The 27,432-nt window shown below is 52.2% G+C and overlaps 2 protein-coding genes across 2 annotated transcripts in view; both read left to right on the top strand.

Annotated features, from left to right (window-relative positions):
• CRAMP1 (cramped chromatin regulator homolog 1) overlaps window positions 1-2,728 on the top strand; it is a 41,125-nt gene extending 38,397 nt beyond the window's left edge. The window contains exons 19-20 of the mRNA XM_004373153.2: window positions 1,046-1,191; window positions 2,456-2,728. Coding sequence (XP_004373210.1) covers window positions 1,046-1,191; window positions 2,456-2,614 — 305 coding nt within the window. The 3' untranslated portion in view covers window positions 2,615-2,728. The remainder of the gene's footprint in view (window positions 1-1,045; window positions 1,192-2,455) is intronic.
• A 5,062-nt stretch (window positions 2,729-7,790) lies between these two features.
• JPT2 (Jupiter microtubule associated homolog 2) lies at window positions 7,791-26,958 on the top strand. The gene is made up of 5 exons (XM_004373154.2): window positions 7,791-7,899; window positions 14,950-15,098; window positions 18,619-18,761; window positions 22,771-22,819; window positions 23,758-26,958. Exons 1-5 carry the CDS (start codon window positions 7,856-7,858, stop codon window positions 23,943-23,945), a joined length of 573 nt encoding a protein of 190 aa, XP_004373211.1. The 5' UTR covers window positions 7,791-7,855; the 3' UTR covers window positions 23,946-26,958.
• Window positions 26,959-27,432: the final 474 nt, after the last annotated feature.

The following is a 27,432-nucleotide window of genomic DNA, read 5'->3' on the forward strand; positions in this document are numbered from 1 at the left end:
CCGTGGAGGGTCTGGGAGACGGGGGTCACACGCCAGCGGGGGCCATGCTGTGCACCGCCGTGGAGGGTCTGGGAGACGGGGGTTCCCTGCTCTTCAGCAGAACGGCCACCACGGGGTTTTTTTCGTTTATTTATTTGTGTGTGTGTTTAAGTGTTGATTTTTTTAATCGAGGCATTATTTACAACTGGGAAAATACACAGATGTTAAGTGTAATAAGTTTTGACATAAACCTGTGTAACCCACAATCCAATCAAGATACAGAGCGTTTTTATCACCCAGAAAGTTTCCCGTGCCCCTCTGTTGTCAGTTCGAGTATCCTGGCCATGTATCCCCGGCACTGCGGCCTGGCGAGTTCTGCCGTGCGTAGGGTAGGAGGAGCTGGCTGCCCGTGCTCTCAGAGGCTCCCTTGGCCGTGCTCGGTGGAATCATCTGAGGGCACGCTCTGGAGGGCTGAGGCACGTTCTCCGCTGTAGACTGGAGAGCGCATAGGGTGTGTTCTCCCCACTGGCCCGTTTCTCACCGGGCACCAGTGTTCAGTGTGGCGGGGAAGGACACGCCAGTCTGTTTCCCACATCAGGAGGATTCTGTTGCACGCTGGGATCCCTCCACAGCATTTTGAAAGACTCAGCAAGGGGGTGCAGATGGTGCCTCGTTCCTGGCAGCCTCGGGCACGTGCTGTACAAAGGGCAGACTCAGCCTGTACCGTTTCTGGGCCCCCCACCCTAGCGGCCCAGAACGATCAGAGGGTCTGGGAGTTGGGGGGCGCCCGTCCCTTACAAGTGCTTCTTGTCGTAAAAGTCACGTCACAGTGCCGAAGAGTGAAAAGCTGGATACAAATCACGAAGAATCGGTTACCACCTTAACTGGCCGCCCGTCTGTGAGGGGCTGGTCACGTAGAAGGAAATGTCGGGAGGGGCAGGGCTAGTGGGAGAGCCAGCTAGACGACACAGGCACACAGGCCGCTCCAGGGAGCGCGTGGAGGCCTGCATGGGGGCGGCAGCCAGACAAGCCCAGCCTCAGTGTTTCTCTGGCCTTCTCTCTGCAGCCAGCTTCATCTCCCCGGAGAAGGGCCGGAAGATGTTGCCAACTCCCGTCGGGACAAACAGTGGCACCTCCTTGCTGGGCCCCAGCTTGCTGGATGGAAATTCACGGGACTCCTTTGTGTCCAGGTCCCTGGCCGATGTCACGGAGGTAAGTGCTGCTGTGCGGTGCCGTCTCATGCCAGAACTTGACCTTCCAGCCCATGTTCCTGAGGCTGCCAATCCCTCCTGCAGACTGTCTGGTCAGGCCTCGCAGTGGGCTGAGAACCGCTCACCAACAGTGAAAAATCCAGAGAGAGCACATAAAACTCCCAAGTTTCTGCCTTCTCTTGAGAATGGGAAGATCTGACCATACTGGCCAGCATTTGTTCCCAGGTGATGTCAGATGACAGGTCCTGAGTAGCAGCAGGCCCCTGAGGGCATGGAAGCATGGGAACCCTGGCGCCAGAGGCAGCGTCTCCTCTCTCATTTCACCAGCTGTGCAGCTGTGGGCCAGTAACGTCGCTTCTCTCTGTCTGCTTTCCTGACTTGTAAAGAGCAGTAGGTGGTACTGTCATCACTGCTCCCCATGTGTCCTGATGGTGGGGTATCTTTGGCAGCAGCTCCCTGGGCTACACTCTACCATGGGCTTGGCTGAGGTCGGGGAAGCAGGTTCTGCAGGAAAGGCACAGCCACGCCCTGGGCACCTCTCTGCGGGCGCTGGGTGAACAAAACAAAGGTGCCTGCTCCCTGAGGCTTCTATTCTAGTGGAGGTGGCAGACAAGAAGCAGCGCCCACAGTGACTTCTGCGGATTCCCCGGAGGCCTTGTTCCTGTCCCTGCGTCTCTGCTCGTCTTCCACTTGCCGCCTCGCTCCTCGTATCCGCCCACTGTCTTCATGTTTCTCGAGCACCCTAAGCCTGTTGCCGCCTCAGGCCCTTTGCACTTGCTGTTTCTCCTGGCTAGAATGCGTTTCTCCCCCATCTGGATGTGCCTTCCTCCCACATGTCTGCTCAGAGCCCACCCCTTGCCCAGCCCTTCTCTGCCTCCCTGCCCCCGTGGCACACGCTGGCCCCTGGCCCTGCTGGCCTTTCTTCCAGTCACACTTTGTTTGCTGCACTCTCTTTCTGTAATGATTGTCCCCCAACCTCTCGTAAGTGTCACGAGGGAGGGGACCACACCCAGCAGCACACCACACCCTAGGCTCTCTGGGGACACACGTTGAAAGAAGGGGGGTTTCAAAACAGAGGCACTTCTGAAGTCCCCAGAGTGCTGGGCTGCCATTCCAGGGCTAGATTCCAGCAGAGGGTCTACGTGAGAGTCTGGTCTTCACTGCAGAGAGACACCGGGTCCCGGCCGTGGCGGCCTTCCACTGGGTCCTGGCCGTGGCAGCCGGCTGCCAGCTGACGCAGTCTTCTCCTGACCTTTGTCCTGCAGGTTGTGGACTCCCAGCTGGTGTGTATGATGAATGAAAACAGCATTGATTACATTTCTCGGTTCAATGACCTGGCCCAAGAGCTGTCCATCACCGAGCCCAGCCGCCGGGAGGTCCTGTTTGATGGCGGTGGGCCCCCCATCGGCGACCTGTCCCAGTGACTGAACCTCCAGCTGCAGAGGAGGGCTCACGGGGCTGGTGGCCCTCAGCTGTAGTGGGGGGTAGTAGTCCTCTTCAAACGAGAAAAACCACCAACCAAAGCTCAGGCCCCCCTCCAGAGGAGTTCGAAACAGAGACAGCTCTTCGCCTGGAACGGGCAGCGCGCAGGAACAGCCGGCCGGGAGCTGTGCTCTGACCGGCAGAGGGCAGCCTGGGATGAGGACCAGTGATCTGGAAGGCTGAAGATGGAGGTGGCTGTGGCCTTGGGGCCGTGTTGGGATCTGTAGAGCAGTGACATTTCGGTGACGCTTCTTGCTCAAGTTTGCTGTGCGGGGCGTTTCCGCGGGCTTCTTTCTGAGAGAACGGAGCGGGTCTGCCTGGGTGCTGCCATTGCTTCTTGGGGAGCATGAGACCGCCCTATCTGCAGGGGGCTCTGCCACTGCTGCTTTCTTCCCACCACACCTCTGCCACTCTGCTGGCTCTCTGTGTGGGGTGCTGACGGGAGGCATCAGGACTGGGGCTCGGCACAGCCTGCTGGCTTTCTGTGTGGGGTGCTGACAGGAGGCATCAGGGCTGGGGCTCGGCGCAGCCTGCTGGCTGGCTGTGTGGTGCTGACGGGGGACAGCAGGGCTGGGGCTCAGTGCAGCCTGCAGGCTCTCTGTGTGGGGTGGTGACGGGGGGACAGCAGGGCTGAGGCTCGGCGCAGCCTGCTGGCACCTGCACCCTGAGGCAGCGGGCACTTCAGAGGGTGCTCTGACCAAGGGCAGCAGAGGGTCCCAGGGCAGCATAGCTGGCGCCGTTCCCCCGAGTCCTGGCCCCAGCCTGATGCATCCCCATCTAGAGGCTTCGCTCTGACTGCTTTAGCAGGAGAGAATCATGTTTTAGGCAGGTCATGCACACTTTGTAAAAAGCCTGCTAAGCTGGTTGAAACGTGCTTTTCTTGTGTTGGAGAATTAGAAGACGTTGAAGAGAAAGGAGTCCCTGGTTTAGCTGGTTTCCTTCCTGTGTCGACCTGTGCGTTTCTTCTAGGTGGTCTAAGGTGGTGTTTCTCGCAGTGGGGATGATCCTGAGCGCTGACTTGACCATGGCTAATGCCGCCTGATAAGCTCTTCAGCTTTTGCCGTGTGACTGTTGGGCATCTGAGACCAGGCTCCTTTGCAGGGGTATTTTCTCCTCTTCAGCATCTCCTCTTCCTCTCTTCGGCGCTGGTGCAGGGTGTGCCGTGAGGCGTTCTGTGAGCACTCTTTGGCCTTTGCCCCGTGGCCTCTGTTTTTCTTGTTCCTGCACAGGGAATGCAGGCAAGGGCTGTGACTTCTGGATGCAGTCAGAGCTCACCACGGCCCTTCGGTGGCCTCCATGAGCCCCCTGGGGGAGTGGCCAGTGGGGACCCTGCAGATGGTCCAGCAGCTAGGCTTTCTCCAGAATAGAGTCCAGGGAGGCCCAGGCACATGAGTCACCGCCAGCCATGGACAGTGTGTCTGGGAGCCGTCACTGTGGTGGTGGGCAGGTCACATCTGCGTTTCCACCTCACCTGCTGCTTCACGCTCCGTCGGCAGCCAGGATTGGTGTGGCCTTTTAAACCCACCTGCAACTGTCTTTGCTCCCCCTTGGCCATGGAGCAGTGGCCCTCAGGGTCAGGCCTGGTCTCTCCACTCCCTGGCTGCTCTGCCTCTCCTCAGCAAAGTGAGCCAGTGGGAACGGGCATGGAAAGGTTTTCCACGTGTACGAGCAGGGGACGCTCTTGATCCTGTGGTCTCCCCAGCCAGTCACAGCCTCTTTAGACTGCAGACAGGGCCATACACTCATCTGGCAGGGGAGGGCCATACACCCAGCTGGCAGGGAAGGGCCATACACTTATCTGGCAGGGGAGGGCCATACACCCAGCCGGCAGGGGAGGGCCATACACCCAGCCGGCAGGGGAGGGCCATACACCCAGCCGGCAGGGGAGGGCCATACACACAGCCGGCAGGGGGAGATGAAGGTGATGGTTGGCCTCCATGCAGCTGCTTCCTTCGTCTCATGCTTTTCCCAGAGCTCTTGCCTGGAAGGTGGCCTCCTTCCTTCAGCTCTGATTCTAGGCACAAACATTACTGACAGGAGCCTGTGGCAGCAACACTTCCAGGCTCTTAAGGAAATGGGCTCAAAGCTCTGGAAGTATGAAGGAAAGGTGCCACTTGAAAAAGATACGGAGAGGGATGTTTGAACCAGAGTATCTAAACTAGCTTGTGTTCTGTGCTCATTGTATCAGCTTATTGAGCTGAGCAAGATGAACAGATCCCACTCTCCCTGGGGATGTGACTTTGCGGGGCCTCTGTAGATTAGGACACCAGGCCGAGCTTAGGCCATGAATTGGTTTCTCATATTCCCACTGTCTTGGGCCAGAGATGGCACCTAGCATCACAGCAGTGATAACGGGAGCAGTGGCCGCTGGTGAGGGCCCTGGGCTGGGGATGGTCAGAATCATGAGCTGCGTATCTGTGGGGAGATGCAGAGGCAGTCTGGTGGGGAGGTTGACATTTGTTGCCCAGTGACATCTAAATGGAGGAAAATTCTGGCAGTTGCTATCGGTTTGCAGGCTCTTTGTTTGGCAGCACCTCCTGCTTGGGTCTTGCATAGACTCCATTTGGGAGTGGCTGGCTGCAGCCAGTGTCATCCAGGGGGCACATGGGTTGGGGAGGAGGGTGGATCATTCCAGATGATTCGGTTGCTTCTCTAGCAACTGGGCAGGTATGAGCATTTACTTGTTGTAATAAAGGGAAAATGGTATCATTTGTAGGAGAAAAACAATGGGTGTACTTTCTCCCAGCCTAAATGAGCATATATGTATAAAAATAGACAACTGTTAAAAGCTGGGATTTTCAAAAGACCCAAGCAGAGAAGTCTCCCACTTCCTGCATCTTCCCACTGCCTTCCATCTGAAGTTGTGATTGTCTCGGTATGAACCTGTGGCTTCCTTTGTGCACCTGAGCATGTTGTGATTCAGACAAGATGGGTTTCTTCGAAAAATCTTTCCCTCATCACTGTATTGTTGTCTAGGATCTTTTTGCTGATTCTTCTTTTCTAAAGATCATCTGGGCTCTCAAGGGAGCTGGTGTTTTGGGCCTTGACTCTTTATTGTGAATATCTGGTGATGAGTATTGCACCTTTTAGAAGATGCATGCAGAAGCAGGTTGATGTTCATCATTTCATGAGAGGGTCGTGATGACATTCTTTCTCGTCTCTGCGTTTCTTCTAGGTGTTGAGTACTTGCTCAGGGCGTGGGGATATTCGGGAACACCTCAGTAGATCTGCTTACTTGCTTTCCCACATCTCCAGGTTCTTAGCATCAGATTCCCTTCCTTTATCATTCTGTACTGTGGCCTCATCAGCGTTCAGTTTACTAACGTCTCTAACTCGATCACACCATTGAATTCATACTTGTTCTGCAAAGAGAAGTCCTAGGATACAAGACACTGGAAACAAGTGAGGAGGGAAACAGCAGTTGTTTTCTGTTTTTTTAATAAACATTCAGTTCTATCAGATGCATTTATGGGGGAAATATGGCACTTAATTTCTTAAGACCAAAAGAAAGAAAGAAACCCACAGCAAACCTTTCCCTACTGTCAGAGCTCTCCAAATCTCACAGCAATTTGTAAGTCATGTTAAGTAAGACTTGGCAGCACTACAACCTTCTGCACCCTTCCTTGTACACCAGGATAACTGGCTCTGGAGCTCATGGTCTGGGCAGCAGAATTTATTGCTGTTTCTTTTAATAATAGTTAAGCCATATCATCTAAGGTTTTCGGCTTGTTTGAGATGTGAATTTGTTTTATAGATTATAAATATACATATACAGTGTATGTATAAAGCAGAATGCCTGTCCTTCCTGATTATTTTTTGTACCATACTGTAAATTATATTATTTATTCTTTACCAATTTTGGGAATAAAAGGTGTTTTGGTTATTTAATATAATAAACAAAAGCTGTTAAACTTCTTATGTTTAAATTTCCAGTTCGACTTGTAAATCTGTTTTTATTGTGCATAAATACATACTAATACTTGATCTAATAATTGTTTCTGCTTTTTTTTTTAAAAAAAAAAAGAAAAAGAATCTGCACTTATAAAGCAGCCAGAGCAGAACATTGTCACCATTTGGTGAGCTCTCAGAGGACCAGGTGGGCTACCCACCGTGGGTCCTTTCGCATCCAAACCTTGCTGATGGTTTTGTTGGCTCGTTGGGTTTTGAGTCAGGACTAGGACAGCCCGGGCACTTTTGTCCAGTGTACGGTGCCTAGTTTCGATTCTTTTGCTTTCTCCTGAAGGAATCTCTGAGGGGCCCTTCCACCCCACAGTCCTGGCCTGGACAGCTTAGAAGGGGACAGAGAATTGCTGAGGGCAGAAGCAGGCTTCCTTGAACAAACATGCCATCTTCGGACGTTTTCATTTGGCCAAGTAGTGCAAATGCCTTTGACCTGGCTTGCAAAAAACAAACGTTTGCTGATAGGGTGGAAGGTCGTATCCTTTCGGAATAAAATGCAAGTGACCGAGCCGTCGGTCGCCTCCGGTCACGGCTGCTCCCAGGATTAAAACAAATGGAACTACGGCCGGCTCGGGCCGAGGGACCGGCGCCTCAGAGAACTTAGGGTTTTGTCCGGCCACCACGCCGCTGGCGCCTTCTCCCGCGCTGCCTCCCGCGCGCAGGACGGGCATCGGTCGGTCCCGTGCTTTCTGCCGACGGAGACCGCGCCCCGCGCCATCGGACAGTCCTGGGTCCGGTTCTGGCCGGCGGCCTCGCGCCCTGTGGGGACGCGCCCTAGGGTGGCTCCGGGGGCCTGGGCATCTCGTGCACCGCGGGCCCGGGGCACCCGCTCCTCAGCCGTGCCGGGTCCTGGAAGTCCGAGAAAGACCCCTGAGCCAAGCTCGGGGCAGCGCCCCGCTGCCGCGTCCACCTCAGCGCAGCGCCCGAGCGGCACCGCCCCCGCCCCCGCCCCCGCCGGGCCGCTGTCCAATGCCGGCGCCCGCCGCCGTGAGCGGCGTCTACCCCCACCAATCGGCTGAGAGAGCGGTGCGGGCCTAAGCCAGGCCGCCGTCTCGTTGGTGGCGGGCGGCCCGCGGAGGGGGCGGGTCCAGGGGTCGCGATAGGCTGTGGGCCCTGATTAGCGTCGCCGGGGTCCAATGGGCTCTGGCGGGGGGGCTATCTGCGCGGGGCTGGGCGGGAAGTGCAGCGCGACGGGCTGAGGGAGGCGCCGGGCGGCGGGAGACATGTTCCAGGGGTCCGAGAGCGAGGGTTTCCGGGCCGGTTCCAGGTGCGTCGAGAGGTTGGGCGCAGGGACGTGGCGGTGGGGCTCGGGGCTCGGGGCTCCGCGGGCTGGGCTGAGGAGCTCCGGCCGTCGGGACTCGGGTACCCGGCTGTGGGCCCGTCGAGTGGGCGCGGCGAGGCGTGACCCCCGTGAGAGGCCAGAGGCGCCCGCGGGCCGGCGCCGAGCACCCCAGGCGGAGCAGCCTCACCTGGCGTTTCCCGGGGCGGCCGCCTCATGCCGGCCGCGTGAGTGACCCTCGGGGAAGCGGAGCCGAGCGTCTCCAGGACTTCCCACACTTGTTTTATGAACAGCGCGTGCAGCGCGGGTGCTCACCGAGGGCCCCACGTCCACGGCTTCTTGTTTTATTTAATAATTTGTGTTTCCAGTGAAAGTTTACACAGAAATTTAAGTTTCCGTTCAACAATTTCTACACAAATTGTTCAGTGACAATGCGTGAACGTTCTCATTATTTCCCTTCTGGTTGTTCCGTTTCCATTAATCTAGTTTCCCTGCTCCTTTACCTTCTCTTGTTTTGTTTTAATGCATTTGTGGACAGTTTGGTCTCCTACCGGTGAATTTTTTTTAAAGGAGCACAGTCCTCACGGATGATAGTCTTTGTTTTGTGAGCCAGTCTGTTATTTAGCTACAAGGTGACCTTTGGGGCAAGTTTTGGTTCACGGTTTGAAGAGTAGCTCAGGGCAATAGTCTTGGGGAGTCCTCCAGTCTCAACAGGTCTAGTAAGTCTGTTTTCTTTCTTTCTTTCTTTTTTAAAGAATTTGGGATTCTGTTCCATAATTTTCTCCCATTCTATCAGGATCCATCTATTGTGGCCCGGGACACAGCTTTTGACCCTTTCCCCTGACTGTGCACACTTGGCATTCATTTTCTGAGTATTCAGCCAGCGTGAACCCCAAAGCTCATTTGTCGAGAGCACACTTTTCCCGCAGAGACTACATCTGGATTTGGCCTGTGGGACGGGCAGGGGTGATGGTGGTGCCAGGAGGCTTGGGAACAATGCCGGTGTGTGTGATGGGCGGGCTGCCAGGGACGGCGGGTCAGCACTCAGATCTGCAGTCCGAGGGCTCAGAGAGCCTGGGGCATGTTTGTGCTAACAGTTAGTACAGGGCCGACTGAATGCTGGAAAGTGCTGAATGGTGTTCTGAACCTTGTCTCTGGAAGAAGGTAGCAATGCAGGTGTTCTAGGAGACCGCTGTCTTCCTTTAGTCATCCCCACTGCCAGGGAGTGGGTGAGGGGTATAGGAAGGAGTAAACAGACCCGATTGCAGAAGTGGTAAGAGATGAGATTGGAACACAGATCTCCTGACTTAGGTTTCACATCCAGGAACACAGCACACCTTGTTTTTTTTTGTTTTGTTTTTTTTTTTAACTTTTAAAGAGCTTCCAAAAAGTCACTGCCTTGAAAACCTTATGGAGCACAGTTCTGCTCTGCACACGAGGTTGCCATGAGTCAGGTAGCCATAAACCGCGGGAGCGACTCGAGAGCAACTGATTTGGATTTTTTGGTTTTGGGCTCTTTGGGTATCAGAGATCACATAAGTTGGAGTTGGCAGAGACAACAAGAAGCCCTTTCGTGTGACTTGAGGAGCCAGCTTGCATTTTAAAGTTTTGGGTCTTTGAGTGCATAAGATTTTTCTTTATGGTGAGCCATATCTGTGGCCCAGCCTCACCAGGAAAAGTAGAGGGCATGTGTGTGTGGTGACTGTTAAATACTAAGTAGAAGAATTGCTTCAACTTGCTGAAAGGTTTTACCTTTAGACTTGAGAGAGTTGGGTCAATATTCAATAATATTTCTAACCAAATAATTAATCATTAATCCAGAGAACAATGACAATTACTCAGTCACATCTAGGTCTATATGTTTATGGGGCCAGAAGTTTATTCCAGAGAGGTCAGAGTAAATCAAGCAGAGTTTCTAGGGGGCCTCATGCAGCAGGGAGAGAGCCTTCTGAAGTCGGGGTTCCATACCAGCTGGTTGAGGAGCCACTTCCATGAAGTCCAGTTCCTTCTGGTTTGCTAGGTGCCTGGCACTGGGTGCCCAGTAAGTGGTGCTGGAGTTAGTGAATACACACCATGAGTGACACTGATATGCTGACTTCCAGAGCAACAGAAGTTAGCTGTCAAGCTGGCTCTCTAAAGTAATAGGTCACACATCTTTGAGGAATTAGGTTTTGGAGCTTACGAAAGGGAGAAAAATCTTCCTTTCAGGATGTTAAAGAAGGAAGAGCAGTCTTCTTAATTGGATGCTTAAATGTAATTGGAGTCTTCTGCTTGGGATCAGTTAGAGGCTCATGTTTGGTGGCCATCTTCGAGAAATCGAGTACCTAGACTTTTAAGATTCATGCTTTATTTGTTCTAAAGTGAATTGACTGGTGGCTGTGAGGTTACCCAGCCAGGTTTTCCTCACTTCCAACCCTGCACGTCTTTACATTTTCATTGAGCCATCTTTTGTTCTCTGATTGATGGACTAACTTGTGTTTAAGGGATTTTGAGCTGTGAAGGCATGACGCTGTAACCGTCATTAACCTAAGACTTTTGAACTGTAAAATTTATATTTATAAAGAATTTAATCCAGGTCTGTTTCCCATACTGCATCTCTACAAGCCCGACTGCTCCTCAAAAGCTTTCCTGAAACTCAGAGACAAGCTGCTGGAGAGAGAAGGCATGTGTCTGGACACTCTCTAGGCCTCTGATTTCTTTTGTGTATTTTTGAATATTTTTGTCAGAATATGCTGAAGGGGTACTCCCAAAGGGAATAATAATTAGAAGCATTCCCACGTTGTGAATTCTTCCAACAAAATGTCTGAGCTCAGTAGTGTTCCCACCCCCTCCCAGTTGTCACTGTCACAGTGCTGCCTCAGTGATAGTGAGCCTTGTGAACCTGAAGGGTGAGCTGAGCCATCCTTTGGGTTCTGTTCTCATTGAAATGTCTGTTTAGCTCTCAGTCCCATTCATTCAAGACCCTGGTTGAGAGCCTCTGCTACCGCCTGGTGCACCAAGGCTGACCTCATGGCCTTTGTCCTGGAGATGGCCGCTGCCCCTCTGGGGAAGCTTGATCATTGTGCACAATAGTCTGTCTCTGCTAAAACCAGGGCTTTGAACCGGTACAGTGCAAACCCCTGCTGAGAATTTGCATTTTTTACAAGCTCCATGGTGATGCTGATACTGCTGGTTAGGTACCAGTTCTGAGAACCACTAATAGAGCAGTGGTTCTCAAAATTCATTATACAGAAGAATCACCTGGGGATCTGGTTAAAATGTAGATTCTGATACAATATATCTGGGATGGTATCTTAGTTATCTCGTACTGCTATAACAGAAATACCACAAATGGGTGGCTTTCACAAACAGAAATTTATTCTCATAGTTTACCCACCCATTCACTACTGTTGAGTCTGTTCCAATTCATAGTGACCCCATAGGGTTTCCAAGTCTGTCAGTCTCTTTGGAAGCAGACTGCCACATCTTTCTCCCACAGAGCTGCTGGTGGTTTCAGACTACAAACCTTTCAGATAGCAGTCGATCGCTTTAACCACTGTGCCACCAGGACTCCTTCTCTCACGGTTTAGGAGGCTAGAAACCCGAATCCAGGGCGCCAGCTCTAAGGGAAGGCTTTCTCTCTGTCGGCTCTGGAGGAAGGTCCTTGTCTCCTTTCAGCATCAGTGGGCTCAGCATCCCTTGGAGATCTCCATGTGTCTTGGCATCAGTCTTGCCGTGGGTCTAGGAGGTTCTCAGCACGGAGACCCCAGGTCAAAGGATGCCCTCTGCTCCCGACTGTTCTTTCTTGGGTGGTACTGAGGTCCCCAACTCTCTGCTCACTTCTCTTTCCTTTTATCTCTTGTAAGGTAAAGGGTGTGACTCAAGTAAGGGTGTGACTCAAGTAAGGGTGTGACTTGAATAAGGGTGATATCTTGAGTCACACCCTCTAATAAGGCAGTGTGACTCAAGATACATCCCATCCTAACCCTGCCCCACTAACTTAACAGACAGCTCACTCCCAAATGGGACCATAACCACAGGCATAAATCCCTTGCCTTTGAGTTGATTCCGATTAATAGCAATCCTATAGGAAAGAGAAGAACTGCCCCATAGGGTTTCCAAGGAGCGGGTGGTGGATTCGAACTGCCGACCTTTTGGTTAGCAGCCGAGCTCTTAACCACTGTGCCACCAGGGCTCCAACCACAGGCATAGAGGCTAGGATTTACAATACATCACAAAATGGAGTATTACATCAGATCGCAAAATGGAGGACAATTACTTAATACTGGGGCTCATGGCTTAGCCAAGTTGACACATATCTTCGGGGGACACAATCCGATCCATGACAGGTGGAAATGCAGATTCTCAGCAGGGGTTCAAACCAGGATGAAGTAGTTAGAAGCCCTGGCTAGAACAGGCTTTTCTCTGGCACCACTTTCCTTTTTTTCACTCATTTTCAGAGTAAAATAAACTTCAGAAAAGTACGCAGAATAGTGAACGCTTGTATTTTCACCATCTCAAATTAACATTTGGTCATAACTCTTAGCCTCTTCCCTCCTGCACCCAAAGGTGCCCTTTCCAGTGTGGGCTCGAGTGCCAGGAACACTCAGAGCCTCTGTCGGGTCACTCCCCGTGGGACTTGCCCCCATTCCTCTCTGTCCTCAGGGTTGGGCGCAGCCTGGCCGGGGGTGGGAGCTCAGCGAGCATTTCGGGTGAACTGAACAAGAGTGTGAGGAGAGGCAGAAGGAGACTTGGGGGACTCCGAGAACATAGTGAGTGTGAGGGTCAGGAAAGCATCTTGGAGAGCTTTGAACCAAGACAAATCTCCCTGAATCTGATCCTGATCTGACATCAACCTGGGACATGGAGGGTTTGGAGGAAGAGCCATGTTTCCAATACATCAGTAGAAATGTGAACTCATGCTGCATGGGGTTGGATGTTAAACTCAGTTCACTTCTGAGGATTGCAAGTCTCCACGCCTCTTTTTTTTAAGAGATGGCTGTGGAGACCCAAGCGTGTTAGATCTGCTGCAACTAGCCCAGGAAAATATGGGGAACGTCATTATGCCCAGGCTCTGTGGTTTACCAATGCCCACCAGACAAGGTGCCTGACCTTAGAGCACCCCTCAGCCCTTTCTAATGTAAGCCTAGTTACTGGCCCTTTTTTTTTTTTATCTTTCCCTCGAATGAAAATCTTTTTTTTTTTCCTCCATCAAATCCTTTTTCAGGAAGTGCTGACTGCTGAGTGGGCAGGCTCGGCATATCTGCCTTCCCCGTCTTCCAAGCAGACAGGTCTGGGCACCAAATCACAGGTCCTGTGCCTGCCCGTTACTGCACTTGGCGGTGACAGTGCGGAGTGCGGCTTGGGTGCTTTTGTCCGGCTGTGGCTGGCACCTTGCCCACCCTGTGTGAAACACACACTGCAGTCCTGCTTCACATCTGAGAGTGTGGTGCTTCACAGTCCCATGGATGGCCAGGTGCTTTTGAGGAAACAAAAAACATTGTTAATACCCCATTCTTTGTGAAGCTCTTATTTTCAAGTACCTCCAACCGCGTGGAGTTACAGATTATCCTCTTGTTTAGGGGTAGTGAAACAGCATGGGCCATTCACTGGTTAAAACTCGGTTTCAGTAGGGTCCACTCTCATCTAAAATGCGTTTGAAAAATCTTTCCAGATGTTCCGAAAAGCTGCATGTGAATTCAGTGTGTCACCACCCTGCTGAAGCAGACAGATGCTCCAGGGGAGGCAGGGCCAAGCTTTGTGGCAGTCCTTAGTTCTTCACATGTTGACTCTGACTCATCACTTTAATAGTGGCTCCATCTTCTACTTCTGGAAATGTCCACTTTAAAACTCCCAAACAGTACAGGACAGCTTCCCAGGAGAGGGCCTTCAGGTGGCTGTCGCTGTTTATGACGGAGCGGTGGTAATACCGCTAGTCTTCATAGGTGTCTCAGTGGAGTGGGTATTTGTGGGATGCCAGTGTATTGTAGAGATGACATGTTCCATTTGCATCAGTCTGACATAATCAGTGCCGCTAGTAGGTGCCTTTTCTGATTCCTCGTCAGTTATACCAGATTTCAGGCCTGGAGACAATTACCCTGGATTCTGGGCCCCTTGGACTCGGTGGTGCAGCCCCCGCTCTAGGCCAGTGCTGCCCAATAGAAGTGTGAACCCCACCGTGGAATGGTACATTTTCTAGTAGCCATGTTTAGAAAAGGCCAAAGAATCAGCTGAAATTAATTTTAATATATTTTATTCAGTCCAGTATATGTAAAGTATTTCCACATGTGATCAGCATTAAAGAAGTGAGTAAAGACATATTTTGCGTTCTTCTATTTGTGCTGAGTTTTGTTTTATACTTGTCTCAATCGGGACTGGCCACATTTCAAATGCCCCACCACCACTGGCCAGGAGCCCCCATGTTGGAGAGCGTAGGTCTAGCCCCAGGGGTGAGGGGGGGCCGCCCCCTCAGTTTTTTTCTAGAGACCTGTAAGAGCCAATAGGAACCACGCTCCGGAACTGCACCAGCGGGGTTTGGATCCTCTCTGCTATGTCCTGTGTGGCCTCGGGCACACCTTTGACCTCTGTGTCTCAGTTTCATCATCTGTAAAATGGGAATCACGATACCTTCTTCCTAGGGTTGCTGTGAGGAGCAGGCAAACGTAATATGTGTGCAAAGTCCTTGCAGCCGTATTAAGCACTGAGCAATGTAAGTGACAGTATTAAACACTACTGAGTGCTAATTAAAACAGTATTAAACTCTACTCAGTGTGGCGGAATTGACCTGTTTTACGGAAACTGTCTAATTTTAATTTAAGTGAGGTTACAGGAATTTCTGGAAATTTTTAATATAACCAGCACACATAAAGAACACTGTTAAGGAGACCTTGAGAGCTAAAGGAAACTTGCCACGTGGCGGTCAGCTGCTCATGCCAGCGTCAGGTAACTGGCGTGCGTGTTTTCCATAGACATCAGGAAAGTGTCGTCCAGTGCTGCGGAGGCCCTGCACAGCGACCAGCTCCAGGCGCCCTGTAACTCGTGTTTCCTCTCTGCTTGTAGGGCCATGAAACCTCCAGGAGGAGACTCGAGCAACCTTTTCGGAAGCCCAGAAGAGGTTGTTCCTTCCAGTAGACCCAATAGGATGGCATCTAATATCTTTGGACCAACCGAAGAACCACAGAACATACCCAGAAGGACAAACCCCCCAGGTAGGGTAGTGGCCTTTGTAAATTCTTGTCCTTGGGCCTCAGCCTCTTCTCTTTGATGCTGCTCTTTGGAGGAAAATTTCTCTTTCCCTATATTGATCCTTAAAAATATTTTCGGTATAGGTTAACCTTGTAATCACAGTTCTTCTAGAACAAAAGAAAGGTCCTGTGCTGGGTTTTATTTTCTCTTTGAAGGTGGCTTGTGCATTCTTGCGTCTTGCATTCTCCTGCAAAGCTTGTTCCATCCTTAAAGAATGAGAGGCCAGCACAGGAGTCGGTGTGTCTCAGGGATAATGACGATCCAGTAGGCCCAGAGCTTGAGCTACTCCCCGCCCTGCCCCAACTCTGAGTTCAAATATTCCTTGACCCACCCTGGAGGAACAAAAGCAGCGGGTTCAGAAGCTAGTTTCTGTTTGTTTAGGGTTTGGGGTCGGGGAGGAGGAGGGGGTGGGGGTGTTGTTTCCTAATGTGGTTACGGTGGAGAAGCGGGTCTTCTTACTAAGCGTCCCGCCTTGGAATCCAGAGTGACAGTCTCTCTGTGGCCCAGTTCACGAGTGTGGGGCCAGCACTGACCAGCCCTGCCCGTCCTTTGTATCGGCAGCAGAACGACATGTCATGTGGAAGATAAGAGGCAAATCCGAAGCCCTTCTAGTGACCCTGGCTCAGCGAGAGCTGGTCTGGAGCTGTCCTTGTGGTGTGTCAGGTCTCCTGGAGAGCTGGGCAACCTGGAGGCGGCGCCGCTTGACTGATCTCCAAAGCCCCTGCACGGCAGGTTCCCTCCCGCCCATCGGGGAGCCCGGCCCCTGGACGGTAGAGTTAGGAAGCCTGTACTGTGTGGGGTCACAGATGTGGTGACAGCCGTCGGGGTCCCTGTGCCGAGTTGCCACTGCCCACAGCCCTGTTGTTCCTGGCTTTGTTTCCCAGCCCTTGGGGTGCCCTTTGAAAAGCCTGTGAAGAATAGCCAAGGGAAGGTGGAAGGAAACTGTTCATGGGTCCCCCGAGAGCTGAGGTCTTGCCCCGTTTCTGTATTTGGTCACGCAGGTAGAGGGCATGATTGAGAAAGGAGTGGGAGACAGAGCATGGACGTGCTACGGGGGTCACTGGTGACTCTCAAGGACAGTCCTAGACTGGCCCGTTCAATCTTCATCTCAGTCTCTGGGTGTGTTTTGCCAGTTGCCTGGTTTAGACCCTCCATGAATTGCTTTCCCTGTTCTCCTGGTAACAAGCGTCAATATCTGTGGGTTGTTTACTGTTTGCTCAGTGCTTTGCGTCCCCTTCCCTGGTCCCCGCACAGCCCTGCGAGACAGGTGTTGTTACCCTTCACAGGAAGGGAAACAGGCTGCACAGCTGGTTGGCAGGGCTATCGCCCTACTGTGTTTGTTGGGGTAAATTTCTCGAAATGGAATTGATAGATAAAGAGTATGTCAGCTTAAAATACTGATAGAATCTTCCGGTTGTTCTTCAGAGAGGCTGCCCACTTCTCACCCGTAATGTATGTGCATGCTTGTGGATGCTGTGTTTTTTGCTTTATGAAAACGCATGTCTTATTGTTTTCCAATTACGAAAGAATTTAGGCATCTTTTCCTGCTTCAGAAAAGGAGCCCTGGTGGCGCAGTGGTTAAAGCGCTAGGCTGCTAACCAAAAGGTCGTGGTTCAAACCCACCAGCTGCTCCTTGGGAGAAAGAGGTGGCCGCCCGCTTCAGTAAAGATTACAGCCTTGGAAGCCCCGTGGGGCAGGTCTATGCTGTCCTATAGGGTCACTGTGAGTTGGAATCGACTCGATGGCAACGGGTTTGGTTTTTTTGGTTTTTCCTGCTTGAAGGTTGAATTTATCTTTCAGTTAATAAAATGCTGAGTAACAGAAACAAGCCAGACACACAATGATACACAGGCCGTATGATTTTTTCTTTATGAAGTTCAAAAACAGAACTATATTGTTTAGGGGTACACCTGTTCCCTAAGTGTGTTCTCACTCCCAAAAAAAAGTGAAGAAGCCCAATCCCAGCCCGTTCCTGTGTCCTGTTATAATTCTCACCCATTGTAGCCATACTCTGGGTCACCTAGATTGGCTGACTCCTCAGAAGGCCAGTCTGCTTTAACTGCTCTAAACGTAGGCTAGCCCAGCCAGCAGCCCCTCCCGTGGGGAGCAACCCAGCGCCTGGTCCGGCTGGTCATCTGGGGCACACGTCTTGGGAGAGCAGCGGGGCTCTTACTGCAGCCAGGAGAACTGGTTAAAATTTAACTTTTTGAAAACAGAAAATACAAAATGTCAAAACACTATTAAAAAAAGAACAAGTTAAGCAGTCCTCCTCTCGCCCCTCCCCGTGACCCCATTTCCTGCACACACACACATAAACCAGCCCCCATAGGTCACCACTTTTGAGGGGGGCATGGGGTGATATCACTTAATTTCTGTATTCAGACAAGCAAATAAGAATAGCCCCTTCCTTTCACGTTAGAAGGTTGTGTAGATTGTTTTGTACTTTATCTTTTCACCGAGCAGTATGTCCAGGGGGGCTTTTCTTCAGTTCGTAGGCGCTGGCTTTCCTTCAGTTCGTAGGAGCTGTCATTAACGTTCACCGTGCAGGTGTGTCCCGTGTGCTGCTCTAGGCGTTTGACAAGAGCTCTCCCGTAGCTCACTGTCCTCACAGCCGTTTGAGGTAGGCCCTTTTACTCTCCCCGTTCTGCAGATGAAGAGTCTGGGGACAGAAAGGCCGAGCCACTGCATAAAGTCACAGAGCTGGTTAGTGGAATCCTCTGGTAGATGATAAGTTCTCGGCGCACCAGGTCTTGATTTCTAAGAGCCTCACCTCCATGTGGAGCTCTATGAAGAGGAGGTGCTTGGGGTTTGCTAAGTGAAGTCAGGATCAGTTGGTATCATGTGCAGCCATCTCTCTGCTCAGCTAGGATTTGCTTTCCACATCCAGGTCTTAGTCATCAGCTTTAACGAGTTATATCCCAGACACACACATTTTCATTATGGCTTGTCAGGTCACTTACTGCTGGCATCAAAGATGTTAAATGTCTGTAATTTGCCGATGTTTCCAGTTGTCACAGGAAGTTCCAGCCAGAATGAAGTAAGAAGGATGACTAATAAATGTTATTTTCCAGACTACAGGTTTGCCTTGAGTAGGGCACGTTCTTAAATTCACAGCTCTATGTGACCTAAAAATTCATCAGTTCTTTGTTTTTAATCTGCTAAAGAATGGGTTTGATGAGGAAAGCATGACAAGTCTGGGGTCACAGGACATTCTGGGGGAACGTGTGCGTTTTGTTCTATCTTACTTGTACAGGCCAGCCCAGGTCCACTCCGTTCTAGAAGGCGGGGGCTTCACCAGCCCCGGGTGTGGGGGTTGGGCTCGGCGTGAGTCTTTGGCTTCTCACCTCCTGGCCACTCAGCGAGAGGGCTGGAGCGCGGGCCTGGCACTGGAGTGTTCCTGGGAGCAGCCCCTGAAGGAGCAGGTATGCAAGAGAGGGTTAGGTGGGCGTTCTGGTTGCTCAACATTCTGTGATTGTTTTGCAGGCGGGAAAGGAAGTGGCATCTTTGATGAGTCGACACCTGTGCAGACCCGGCAGCGTCAGAACCCGCCTGGTGGGAAGACCAGTGACATTTTTGGGTCCCCAGTCGCTTCCACTTCACCCTTGGCGCACCCAAACAAGCCCAAGGTATGGCCTTCGTTCGGATAGCAGACGTGAAAGGAAAACACAAAGCCAGCCGGGTGCTCTCTGACGAGGCCCCAGGCAGGTATGGCATCTCATCAGGAACAAACAAGACAGGGGCATTGATTTTCCCAGGTGCTGTCATTAGTCATGGAGCCTCAGATCGCCTGTGAGTCACCCAAGACAGATCCCAGCCTTGGGGGGACGGCAGCTGGGCGCTGGTCTCCCAGCACGTGGGTGGTATTGAAACCCCCGCCCCAAGGGTAAGTTGCTGCCTTCACTGTACCTCCCTGGGGAGCAGCAAGGACATTTGTAAGACTGAGTGCACAGCAGCGAGTCAGTCCCTCAGGACATTGTTGCTGTTCCTGTTTCATTTCAGAAAGGAACAGCGGTAGCTCTGGGTGTGCTCTTTCCTCAACATGAGGCCCAGTTCTGGGACATGTGTGGGGCTTGGCTGATGTGTGGCCTGTGCCGTGGCACCAGGAAGGGCACTGGGGCATACGGCTAGCCTCTTTCCCTCGCTTCCAAGGTGGCAAGTACCTCACTCAGAGGTTACTGGAAAGCAAGAGAATTCTGCAGTGCTGTGACCTCGGCCGTGACTTAGAGGCATTGTTCAGGTCTCCGTGCACGCCCTGGGAGCAGGCTGGTCAGGTCTCCATGCGCCCCCTGGGAGCGGGCTGGGTCAGGTCTCCATGCGCCCCCTGGGAGCGGGCTGGGTCAGGTCTCCATGCGCCCCCTGGGAGTGGACTGAGTCAGGTCTCCATGTCCCCCCGGGGAGCGGGCTGGTCAGGTCTCTGTGCGACCCTGGGAGGGGGCTGGTCAGGTCTCTGTGTGACCCTGGGAGCGGGCTGGGTCAGGTCTCTGTGCGCCCCCTGGGAGCGGGCTGGGTCAGGTCTCTGTGCGCCCCCTGGGAGCGGGCTGGGTCAGGTGTCTGGTGCGCCCACTGGAAGCGGGCTGGGTCAGGTCTCCGTGTGACCCTGGGAGCGGGCTGGGTCAGGTCTCCTTGTGCCCCCTGGGAGCGGGCTGGGTCAGGTGTCCGTGCGCCCCCTGGGAGCGGGCTGGGTCAGGTCTCCGTGCGACCCTGGGAGCGGGCTGGGTCAGGTGTCCATGTGCCCCCTGGGAGCGGGCTGGGTCAGGTCTACATGCGCCCCCTGGGAGTGGTCTGGGTCAGGTGTCCGTGCGCCCCCTGGGAGTGGACTGGGTTAGGTCTCCGTGTACCCCTTGGGAGCGGGCTGGGTCCAGGGAGCACCTTGAGTTGATCCCAGGTGACTTTTCTTCACCTCCTGTCATCGCTAACCAGCCTACGCTTCCACCCACATCGTCCTTTCCCTAGAAGCTGGCCTTGGGCAGTGGAGGGGGGACTAGGCAGAGCTGGTAGGACTCAGGCAGAAGAGATAGGCCCAAAGGGAGGGTGAGAGGAGAAATGAGAGGAGGAGGGACGGGAGGCGGACGCGTGGCTGAAATGGAGACTCGAAGAGGGCCGTGCTGGCTTCCCTGAGCACTAGAGCCTGCAGCTCCCCGCGTGAACGGTTGTCTGTTGGTTTGAGGGGCAGCCGAGCCTCAGGTTTACCACGGCCAGGACTCACCAGTGATACAACTTAATACTGTTAACAGTCCTCCTAGCCTGCTCGTTAACTTTCCCACCCTTTATGGTCAAAAACACAGGTTCCCTAGAGCAGCATGTGCGTGTCCATTTCTGGAGTTTCTTGTACCTGGAAATCCCTGCAACTTCTGTTGATTCACATGCCAGAAGTCGGCATACACCAGAACTGAGATGGAAACATACGAAGAACTGAGGGAAAAGGAGGCTGGTGGATGGGAGGGTGTCAACAAGGCAGCCTGCTGGCATTGCTCAACGGTGACGTCTGTGCAGCCGTGGGCCTCTGGATTGTCACTAGACTGTGATATGCGAGCCTTTTTAAGACAGATGTGTCTTGTTGGAAAGCATTTTTGGGGCGTTGGCTACAAGCTAAACCTTCGCTGGACCAGAAATGTACTGAAAACGGCATGTCTCCACTATGGAGAGGACGGGATCAACCGAGCGCAAGGAGATGCTTCCTGCTGTGGTATACGTGCTCCAGGGGTGGCACAGCACCGAGAGTGCGCCATCAGCACGAGGGGGAACATGCTAGAGCTTCGCTGGTATGAAAGAAAGGTCTTTGAGCCAGTAGCACTGGGCACCTCCAGCCCCACTGGAGAAGTGGCCAGATCGAGGGCAGGGCTGAGCCTAGAGCGTCCTGCAACACGAGAGAGCAGGGAGACTGCCAGAGACTACGGGGCCGCATCAGAAAGATCAGGGACCAACAGGAGGAGGCCACGTCAGAAGGATCAGGGGCCACGGGGCCGCATCAGAAAGATCAGGGACCAACAGGAGGAGGCCACGTCAGAAGGATCAGGGGCCACGGGGCCGCATCAGAAGGAGCAGGGACCACGGGGCTGCGTCAGAAGGATTGGGGACCACGGGGCTGTGTCAGAAGGATCGGGGACCACGGAGCCACGTCAGAAGTATCCGGGACTCAATAAGTACGATAACTGCCATGATCACAGTCTATCATGTTATCTATCAAATACCTAAAATTCACGGTTCATAATGAAAAAGCCTGATTTGTCACCTTTGGAGAATGCCGGAGGACCAACTCGTTGTGTGCAAAGTGATAAAGAAAGGGCAGAATCAAGGACTAATGGTCATTTCCTGCAGGAACCGTACTCAGAGTTACAGTCAAGGGCGTTAGCCTTCCTAAAAGCACTCCAGCCGACAAGGAGGAATGGTGGGCATTGAATGTCCCCACTCTGTAAACGTGTGATGAAATAATGGATCTAGGCAGTGATCTCAGTGGCGGCTGACATCACAAAGGAGGGTGTTACAGACTGAATCGTGTGTCCCCCAGAAAATGTGTATCAACTTGGCTAGTCCATGATTCCCAGTATTGTGTGATTGTCCACCATTTTGTCATCTGAAGTGATTTTCCTACGTGTTGTAAAGCCTACCTCTATGATGTTAATGAGGTGGAATTAGCACCAGTTATGTTAATAAGGCAGGACTCAATCTACAAGAGTAGGTTGTGTTGTGAGTCAATCTTTTTGAGATATAAAAGAAGTGAGATATAAAAGAAGTGAGCAGAGAGACGGGGGGACCTCATACCACCAAGAAAGCAGTGCCGGGAGCAGAGCGTGTCCTTTGGACTGGGGTCCCTGTGCTGAGAAGCTCCTAGTCCAGGGGAAGATTGATGACAAAGACCTTCCTCTAGAGCTTTCTCCTGGTACTGATGTCCTGAATTTGGACTTCTAGCCTACTAGACTGTGAGAGTAAACTGCTGTTTGTTGAAGCCGTCCACTTGCGGTATTTCTGTTATAGCAGCACTAGACTAGGACGGAGGGGTAACCAAAAACCAGGGGCCTCGTGATGGGAGCACATCCTACCTTTGAAGCCTTGTCAGAAGATCAAGCCTGGGTCAGATTAAGCCTCGTATGAACTGACACCACAGTCCAAATAACACAATACAGGGAATTACGTGATAACAGAGGATCCTGTAGATTTAAAGAGGCTTAGGAGACAACGTCAGACAAATGCAACAGACCTTGGTGAAAACAAACCGCCTGTGAGACAGAGAGCAAGATCATTTGGAAAATGTGAACGCTGACTAGGTGTTTGCTAATTAAGGAACAGCTAATGTTGTAGTTCTGAGAATGTTATGGTTATTTTTTTTTTTTTAAATTTTTTTGAGAGCCACATCTTGAAATATTTATAGATGAAATGAAATATCGAGGATTTGCTTCAAAGTAATCCCTCGGCGGTGGGGAGTTGGGGGCTAGCTTGGGGGAAGAGTGTGGCTGAGACAGGACGGCAGTGCCTTGATGGCCTTGTAGCTGGCAGGTTCCTGGTACCATTCTCTCTGCTCTGTTAATAGTTAAAAGTGCCCGTGATAAAAATGCTTTTAGAAATATAAAACCACCCACTTATTCAGGGTAGAAAGTCCCCGAATTGCTCACTGACCCGATTGTTTGCTCGTTGCAGGACCATGTCTTGTTACGTGAAGGAGAAGACCCAAAACCGGACCTTGCAGGTGAGGCTGTTTCTGCCCCTTATCCCGCACCCCACTCCCCCCACCCCCGCCGCCCGAGGAGTTGCAGGTGTGCCCCAGGGGATGAGAGCACACAGTCGTCCCTCTGCCTCGTCCAGGCCAGTGAGCATAACTGGCCTGCCACGTCATTGCTGCCAGAACTGAGTATCTGCGTACAGCCAGGAAACTGGCTCGGTTCTTTCCAGGGAGCACCTTCAGTCGTTGCTCACCAGCCTAGGCCTCCACCCACGTTGTCCTCTCCTTGGGCATTGGAGGAGGGACCTGGCAGAGCTGGAAGGACTCAGGCAGAAGAGACGGGCCCAAAGGGAGGGAGAGAGAAGAGGTGAGGGAAGGAGGGGTGGGAGGCGGGCACGTGGCTGGGGAGGTGGAGCCGCCTCGTCACTGGGCTGGAAGTCCGAGTCGGAGCCCCCGCCTAGCTGTTTGAGCCGACTGCGGCCCTCACTCCTGCCGTTTCCCTAAATAGATGGCCAGGCCCCATGGGAGTCCACAAATTCTTCCCTAAAAATGTCCACTCATGGTATCAGAAAGCCCGGCCTTTGCTTCGTCAGACCCTCCAGTTCACAATGCTCCTCGTTCTGCTCAGGCACCCTCTGAGGAAGCCTCCTTGTTAGACTTGGGGTGGGAGAAGGGGGCGTGGAGCTTGACAAGCAGCATGAGGATGTAGTTGACTTAGGTAGGAATAAATCAGGAGTATTCGTAGTACCCAGGCCTGGCTCTCAGCCTAGTACAAGTCGCATCTGGCACTTACAGCAGGTCTTCTTTTCACATGATGTCGGCTGTTTTCTTCTCTTCACCCTGTTACCCCGTTACCGAGTAGAATTATTCGCAAGCTGCTCTGTGACACAGACGTTTTGCTCACGCAGCTTGACATCAGGGTCCCGGGCAGCCTCTGACCGGTAGTGTGCTGATTTGTCCCACAGCCACGGTGAGCACCCCTGCAAGAGAGGGGCCGGGTGAGAAGGGCGGCACGAGAGGCACAGACCCCACCACGGAGCCGGAGCTCACAGCCAAGGTCGACAGCCATGAGCCCCGGTTGGGACCGCGGCCACGCTCCCACAACAAAGTCCTGAACCCCCCCGGAGGCAAGTCCAGCATCTCCTTCTACTAAGAGAGGCCGGGGCTTCCCCAGTAGCCACACAGAAACTCAAGAGAGAGGGTATCCCATACTGTAGTTCCCTGTAGCCCGGAGGAGCGGGGGTGGGAGAGGGTTTGTCACATGTCAGAAGCTGGCTGCTCAGGGGCTCTGCTCCTGTCGTGAGAACTGTGGAGAGAATGGCCGCCCAGGCCCAGGAGACGCTCGTTTGTAATTCCAGATCTGAGAGGAGTTCCAGGGTGGGGAGGGTGCAGGCAGCTCTGAGGCCAGAGGCAGCGGGATCCTCCATGTCTCTGGAGCCTCAACCTACGGGCTCAGTGGGCGTCTGGGGGTGACTGAAACAGAAGCGGAGTTTACAGCGGTGGAAAGAAGACCAAGAGCTGCCTGTCCATTACAGCGAGATCAAGAACCAGACCTAAGCAGGAACACTGACGGGTGGGGGTCTCTGCATAAAACCTCCCCTTTAGATCCTGGTGCGAGTCACCCTTCAGGGGCACGGTCCTGTTCTGGAGCGCACCGCTGCTGCACCCAGCTGTCCCTTCACTGTTACCCCGGTGTCTTGTTCTGCTGCACCCAGCTGTCCCTTCACTGTTACCCGGCGTCTTGTTCTGCTGCACCCAGCTGCCCTTCACTGTTACCCCAGCGTCTTGTGTGTTCTTTTCTGGAATCGTCTGGAGTACGTCTCCCTGGCAGCTTTCAACCCAAACCAAAAAGGTGCATTTGAAGCGTTCTCTGCAAGTGTTCTGCTAGCCAGCTTTCCCTTTCCTCTTGTTCTCAGTCTTAGGCTTTACGAAAAATGTTTGTACCCTGATCCTTGGAGGTGCCCTGTTTCTGCTGTCTCAAACCTCAGCCCCGTCTTACATAGGAGTCTCAGCCTTTCCTTCATGAGGGAGTGGTTCTGGTCCCTTCGCATGCCGGTTTTGCTTGCGAGTTGCTCCACTTTCTCTCCCAGCCTTAAGTCTGGGCCTTTGTCTTCGCCATTGATGTGGATGGTTTCCTCCAGGAGTTACACTTCTTTCTAGACAGTCGGCCCCGCCCTCGGAAGGCCTTTTCAGTCTGTTCGCGGATGTCTGGGTTACAGGCTTGTTTACGTGGTCTTACCTTACTCCTGTAATCGGTTAAGAGGAAACAGATACTTGAGAACCGAGGATTCTTAGGTTGGAATTCTTTAATAATACCTAAAGAGCTATTTTTAAACACCAGCTTCCCATCAATGTCTTGATTCCGATCTGTTTCTGACACCTTTCCAGAAAAACGTCAGTTACTCAGGTACACCAAAGAGGAAGACAAGTTGCTTAGGCCGCCCTTTGTAAAGCTTTGCAGACCTCTGGGTCGTATTTACAAACGACCTTCTGGAAGAGACTGGGATCAAGTAATTTGGCAACAAAGTCGCAACTGGCCAAGTCCATGGTACTTGCCAGCAAAGATAATAGGCTGGCAAGAATCATGTCACCTTAAACTTCAGGCAAACCTTTCTCCCAGGCAACCCCTGAAGGGCTATGATCTTGAATCCCATACCTCCCTCATGCTGGACCATCTGTTAACAGGGGAGAAGGTTCCGGTGGGGGTGGCCATTGGTGTGAGCACCGACAAAGCCAATGTGAAGAGCTAGAAACACGTGTCTTTATTAAAGCTAGTGAAGCACCTGCTGTACTTGGCCACCAAGTGTCTGCAGGAGATCCCCGCCCAGCCCCTTCCTACCTGGCAGGCGGAGGGGCCACACGTGGCACTGCCAGCCAAAGATTGCTCTTCCCCTTTGGAGCCAGGACATGCACATTCCCATGCATCTGTTGCATACCGCCTGTCTCCAGCCTTCACATGGTTTGCGTTTCAAAGTCGTCATAAGAAAGTTGTTTGGAATCCAGAGCAGTTTTTTTCCCATTAAAAAACAATGTTGTAAATGGTAGTTAGCTTTTAAATCCAAATGCTCTAACTTGTTTAACTTGTAATGTCAATGAAATATTCTAATGATAGAAAGAACTACCATTTACAGCAGTGTTTGTTTACGAGAAAAGAAAAGACTTGTAGATTCCAAATGGGATGGCCAGGAAGAAGCCTGATGTCAGAGCTTGGCCTTGTGACTCTCCCTCCTGTCCCTGCTCCAGCCCACCAGGGGAAAGCTCTTCTGGTCTTCTGCTGCCGCAGGGAGTTCCGTGGCAGTGACGGGGAAACCCGAAGGGGAAGAGAGGCTTTGGGGAATGAGGGAAACATGAGCTTTAGCAGGAGCCCCTGGGCAGCAGTGTCGAATACACCTCACCTGCCTCTTCTCCCCGTCTTCCCTCTCGAGGCTGTGGGGTGGGTATAGAGTGCCTGGGTGGTCTGTCCCCAGGGAGACAGAGCCCCCTGGGGTCGTTTGTGTCAGAAGATGTTTTGTGCATTGGGGACAGATTCAGAAACTCAGCGTCATGTTCTCAACCTCTAAGCTGCATTGAGAAATTACTAGTCTGTGTTTGTATTAAGCCTTAAGACTTTAAGTGCATTAGGTGCCAACGTTTTTCTAGAGCTGTATCAAAACACACACCTGTACTCACATCTCAGTCTAATTTTGATAGGAACATTTTGTTATTTTTACAAGGCAGATTGGGTATAACAGGTGAATTAAACTTAGCAATCATGTACTCAAAAGTCTTTGCCTGTTTTGTGTCTGTGTGTGCACTTTTCTCAGTGGCCCGCCTCCAAAATGCCTCTGCTCTGCTTCCCTTGCTGTTTTTCATTGGTGAGGGGTCCCCCCCACCACTTTTCTCTTCCCCTAATGTCCTGAGAATAATGCCCAAATTAACCTTCTCAGAGGAATTGCACATTTAAGGTTTTTCCATTTGAAAACCAAAGACTTGGTTTTGAGCAGAGCACTGGGAACATGCCTGTGTTGTTTTCCAACTCCTGTGAGCTAAAGGTAATGGTTTTTTTTCTTACCCCACTCATTTTCCTAAAGAGCAGAGGTATGGATCTTGCCTCTGAGTTGGCTTTGAAACAGATGACAAACCTTGTAATGAGTGAGGGGCTGAGCTGATAGTTTGTCAGATTCAAGTCCTGTAGAGAAAGCACAGATACATTCTCTTCTCATACATTCTGTTTTCATGTCCCACATGCAAACTTTTAATATCCTTGCGTGCACTGTGTGGATTCAGGGTGTTGGGACTTCAGACCACCTGCCTGGGGAGTCACCCCTTGGAAGCTCCACGGCACTCTCTGCCTGCTGGGTCAGGGTCAGCCACAGTGATCCCGCTACAGAGAGACCCCACGCAGGTAGCCCGAAACACCCACCCTCATGTGTTCATCCTGAACATGTGTTGGAGTGCAGCGCATACGCCGAGCACTGGGCCGCACGCTGGCCACGTTGGATCATCTGCACACAGCAACCGTTTCCACGCTGCAAGCCCAAGTCTTGGAGAGTCACAGCCTGTCTCTAGAGGCCGAAGGGCTGCCGCCTCACGGACTGGGCCTTGTGCAGTGATACAGCTTGCTGTGTTGTCATTGTGTCAGGCCTCAGTGAGTCAGACTT

The sequence above is a fragment of the Trichechus manatus genome, unplaced genomic scaffold (assembly GCF_000243295.1).
Source record: "Trichechus manatus latirostris isolate Lorelei unplaced genomic scaffold, TriManLat1.0 scaffold00024, whole genome shotgun sequence".
NCBI classification, from domain to species: domain Eukaryota; kingdom Metazoa; phylum Chordata; class Mammalia; order Sirenia; family Trichechidae; genus Trichechus; species Trichechus manatus.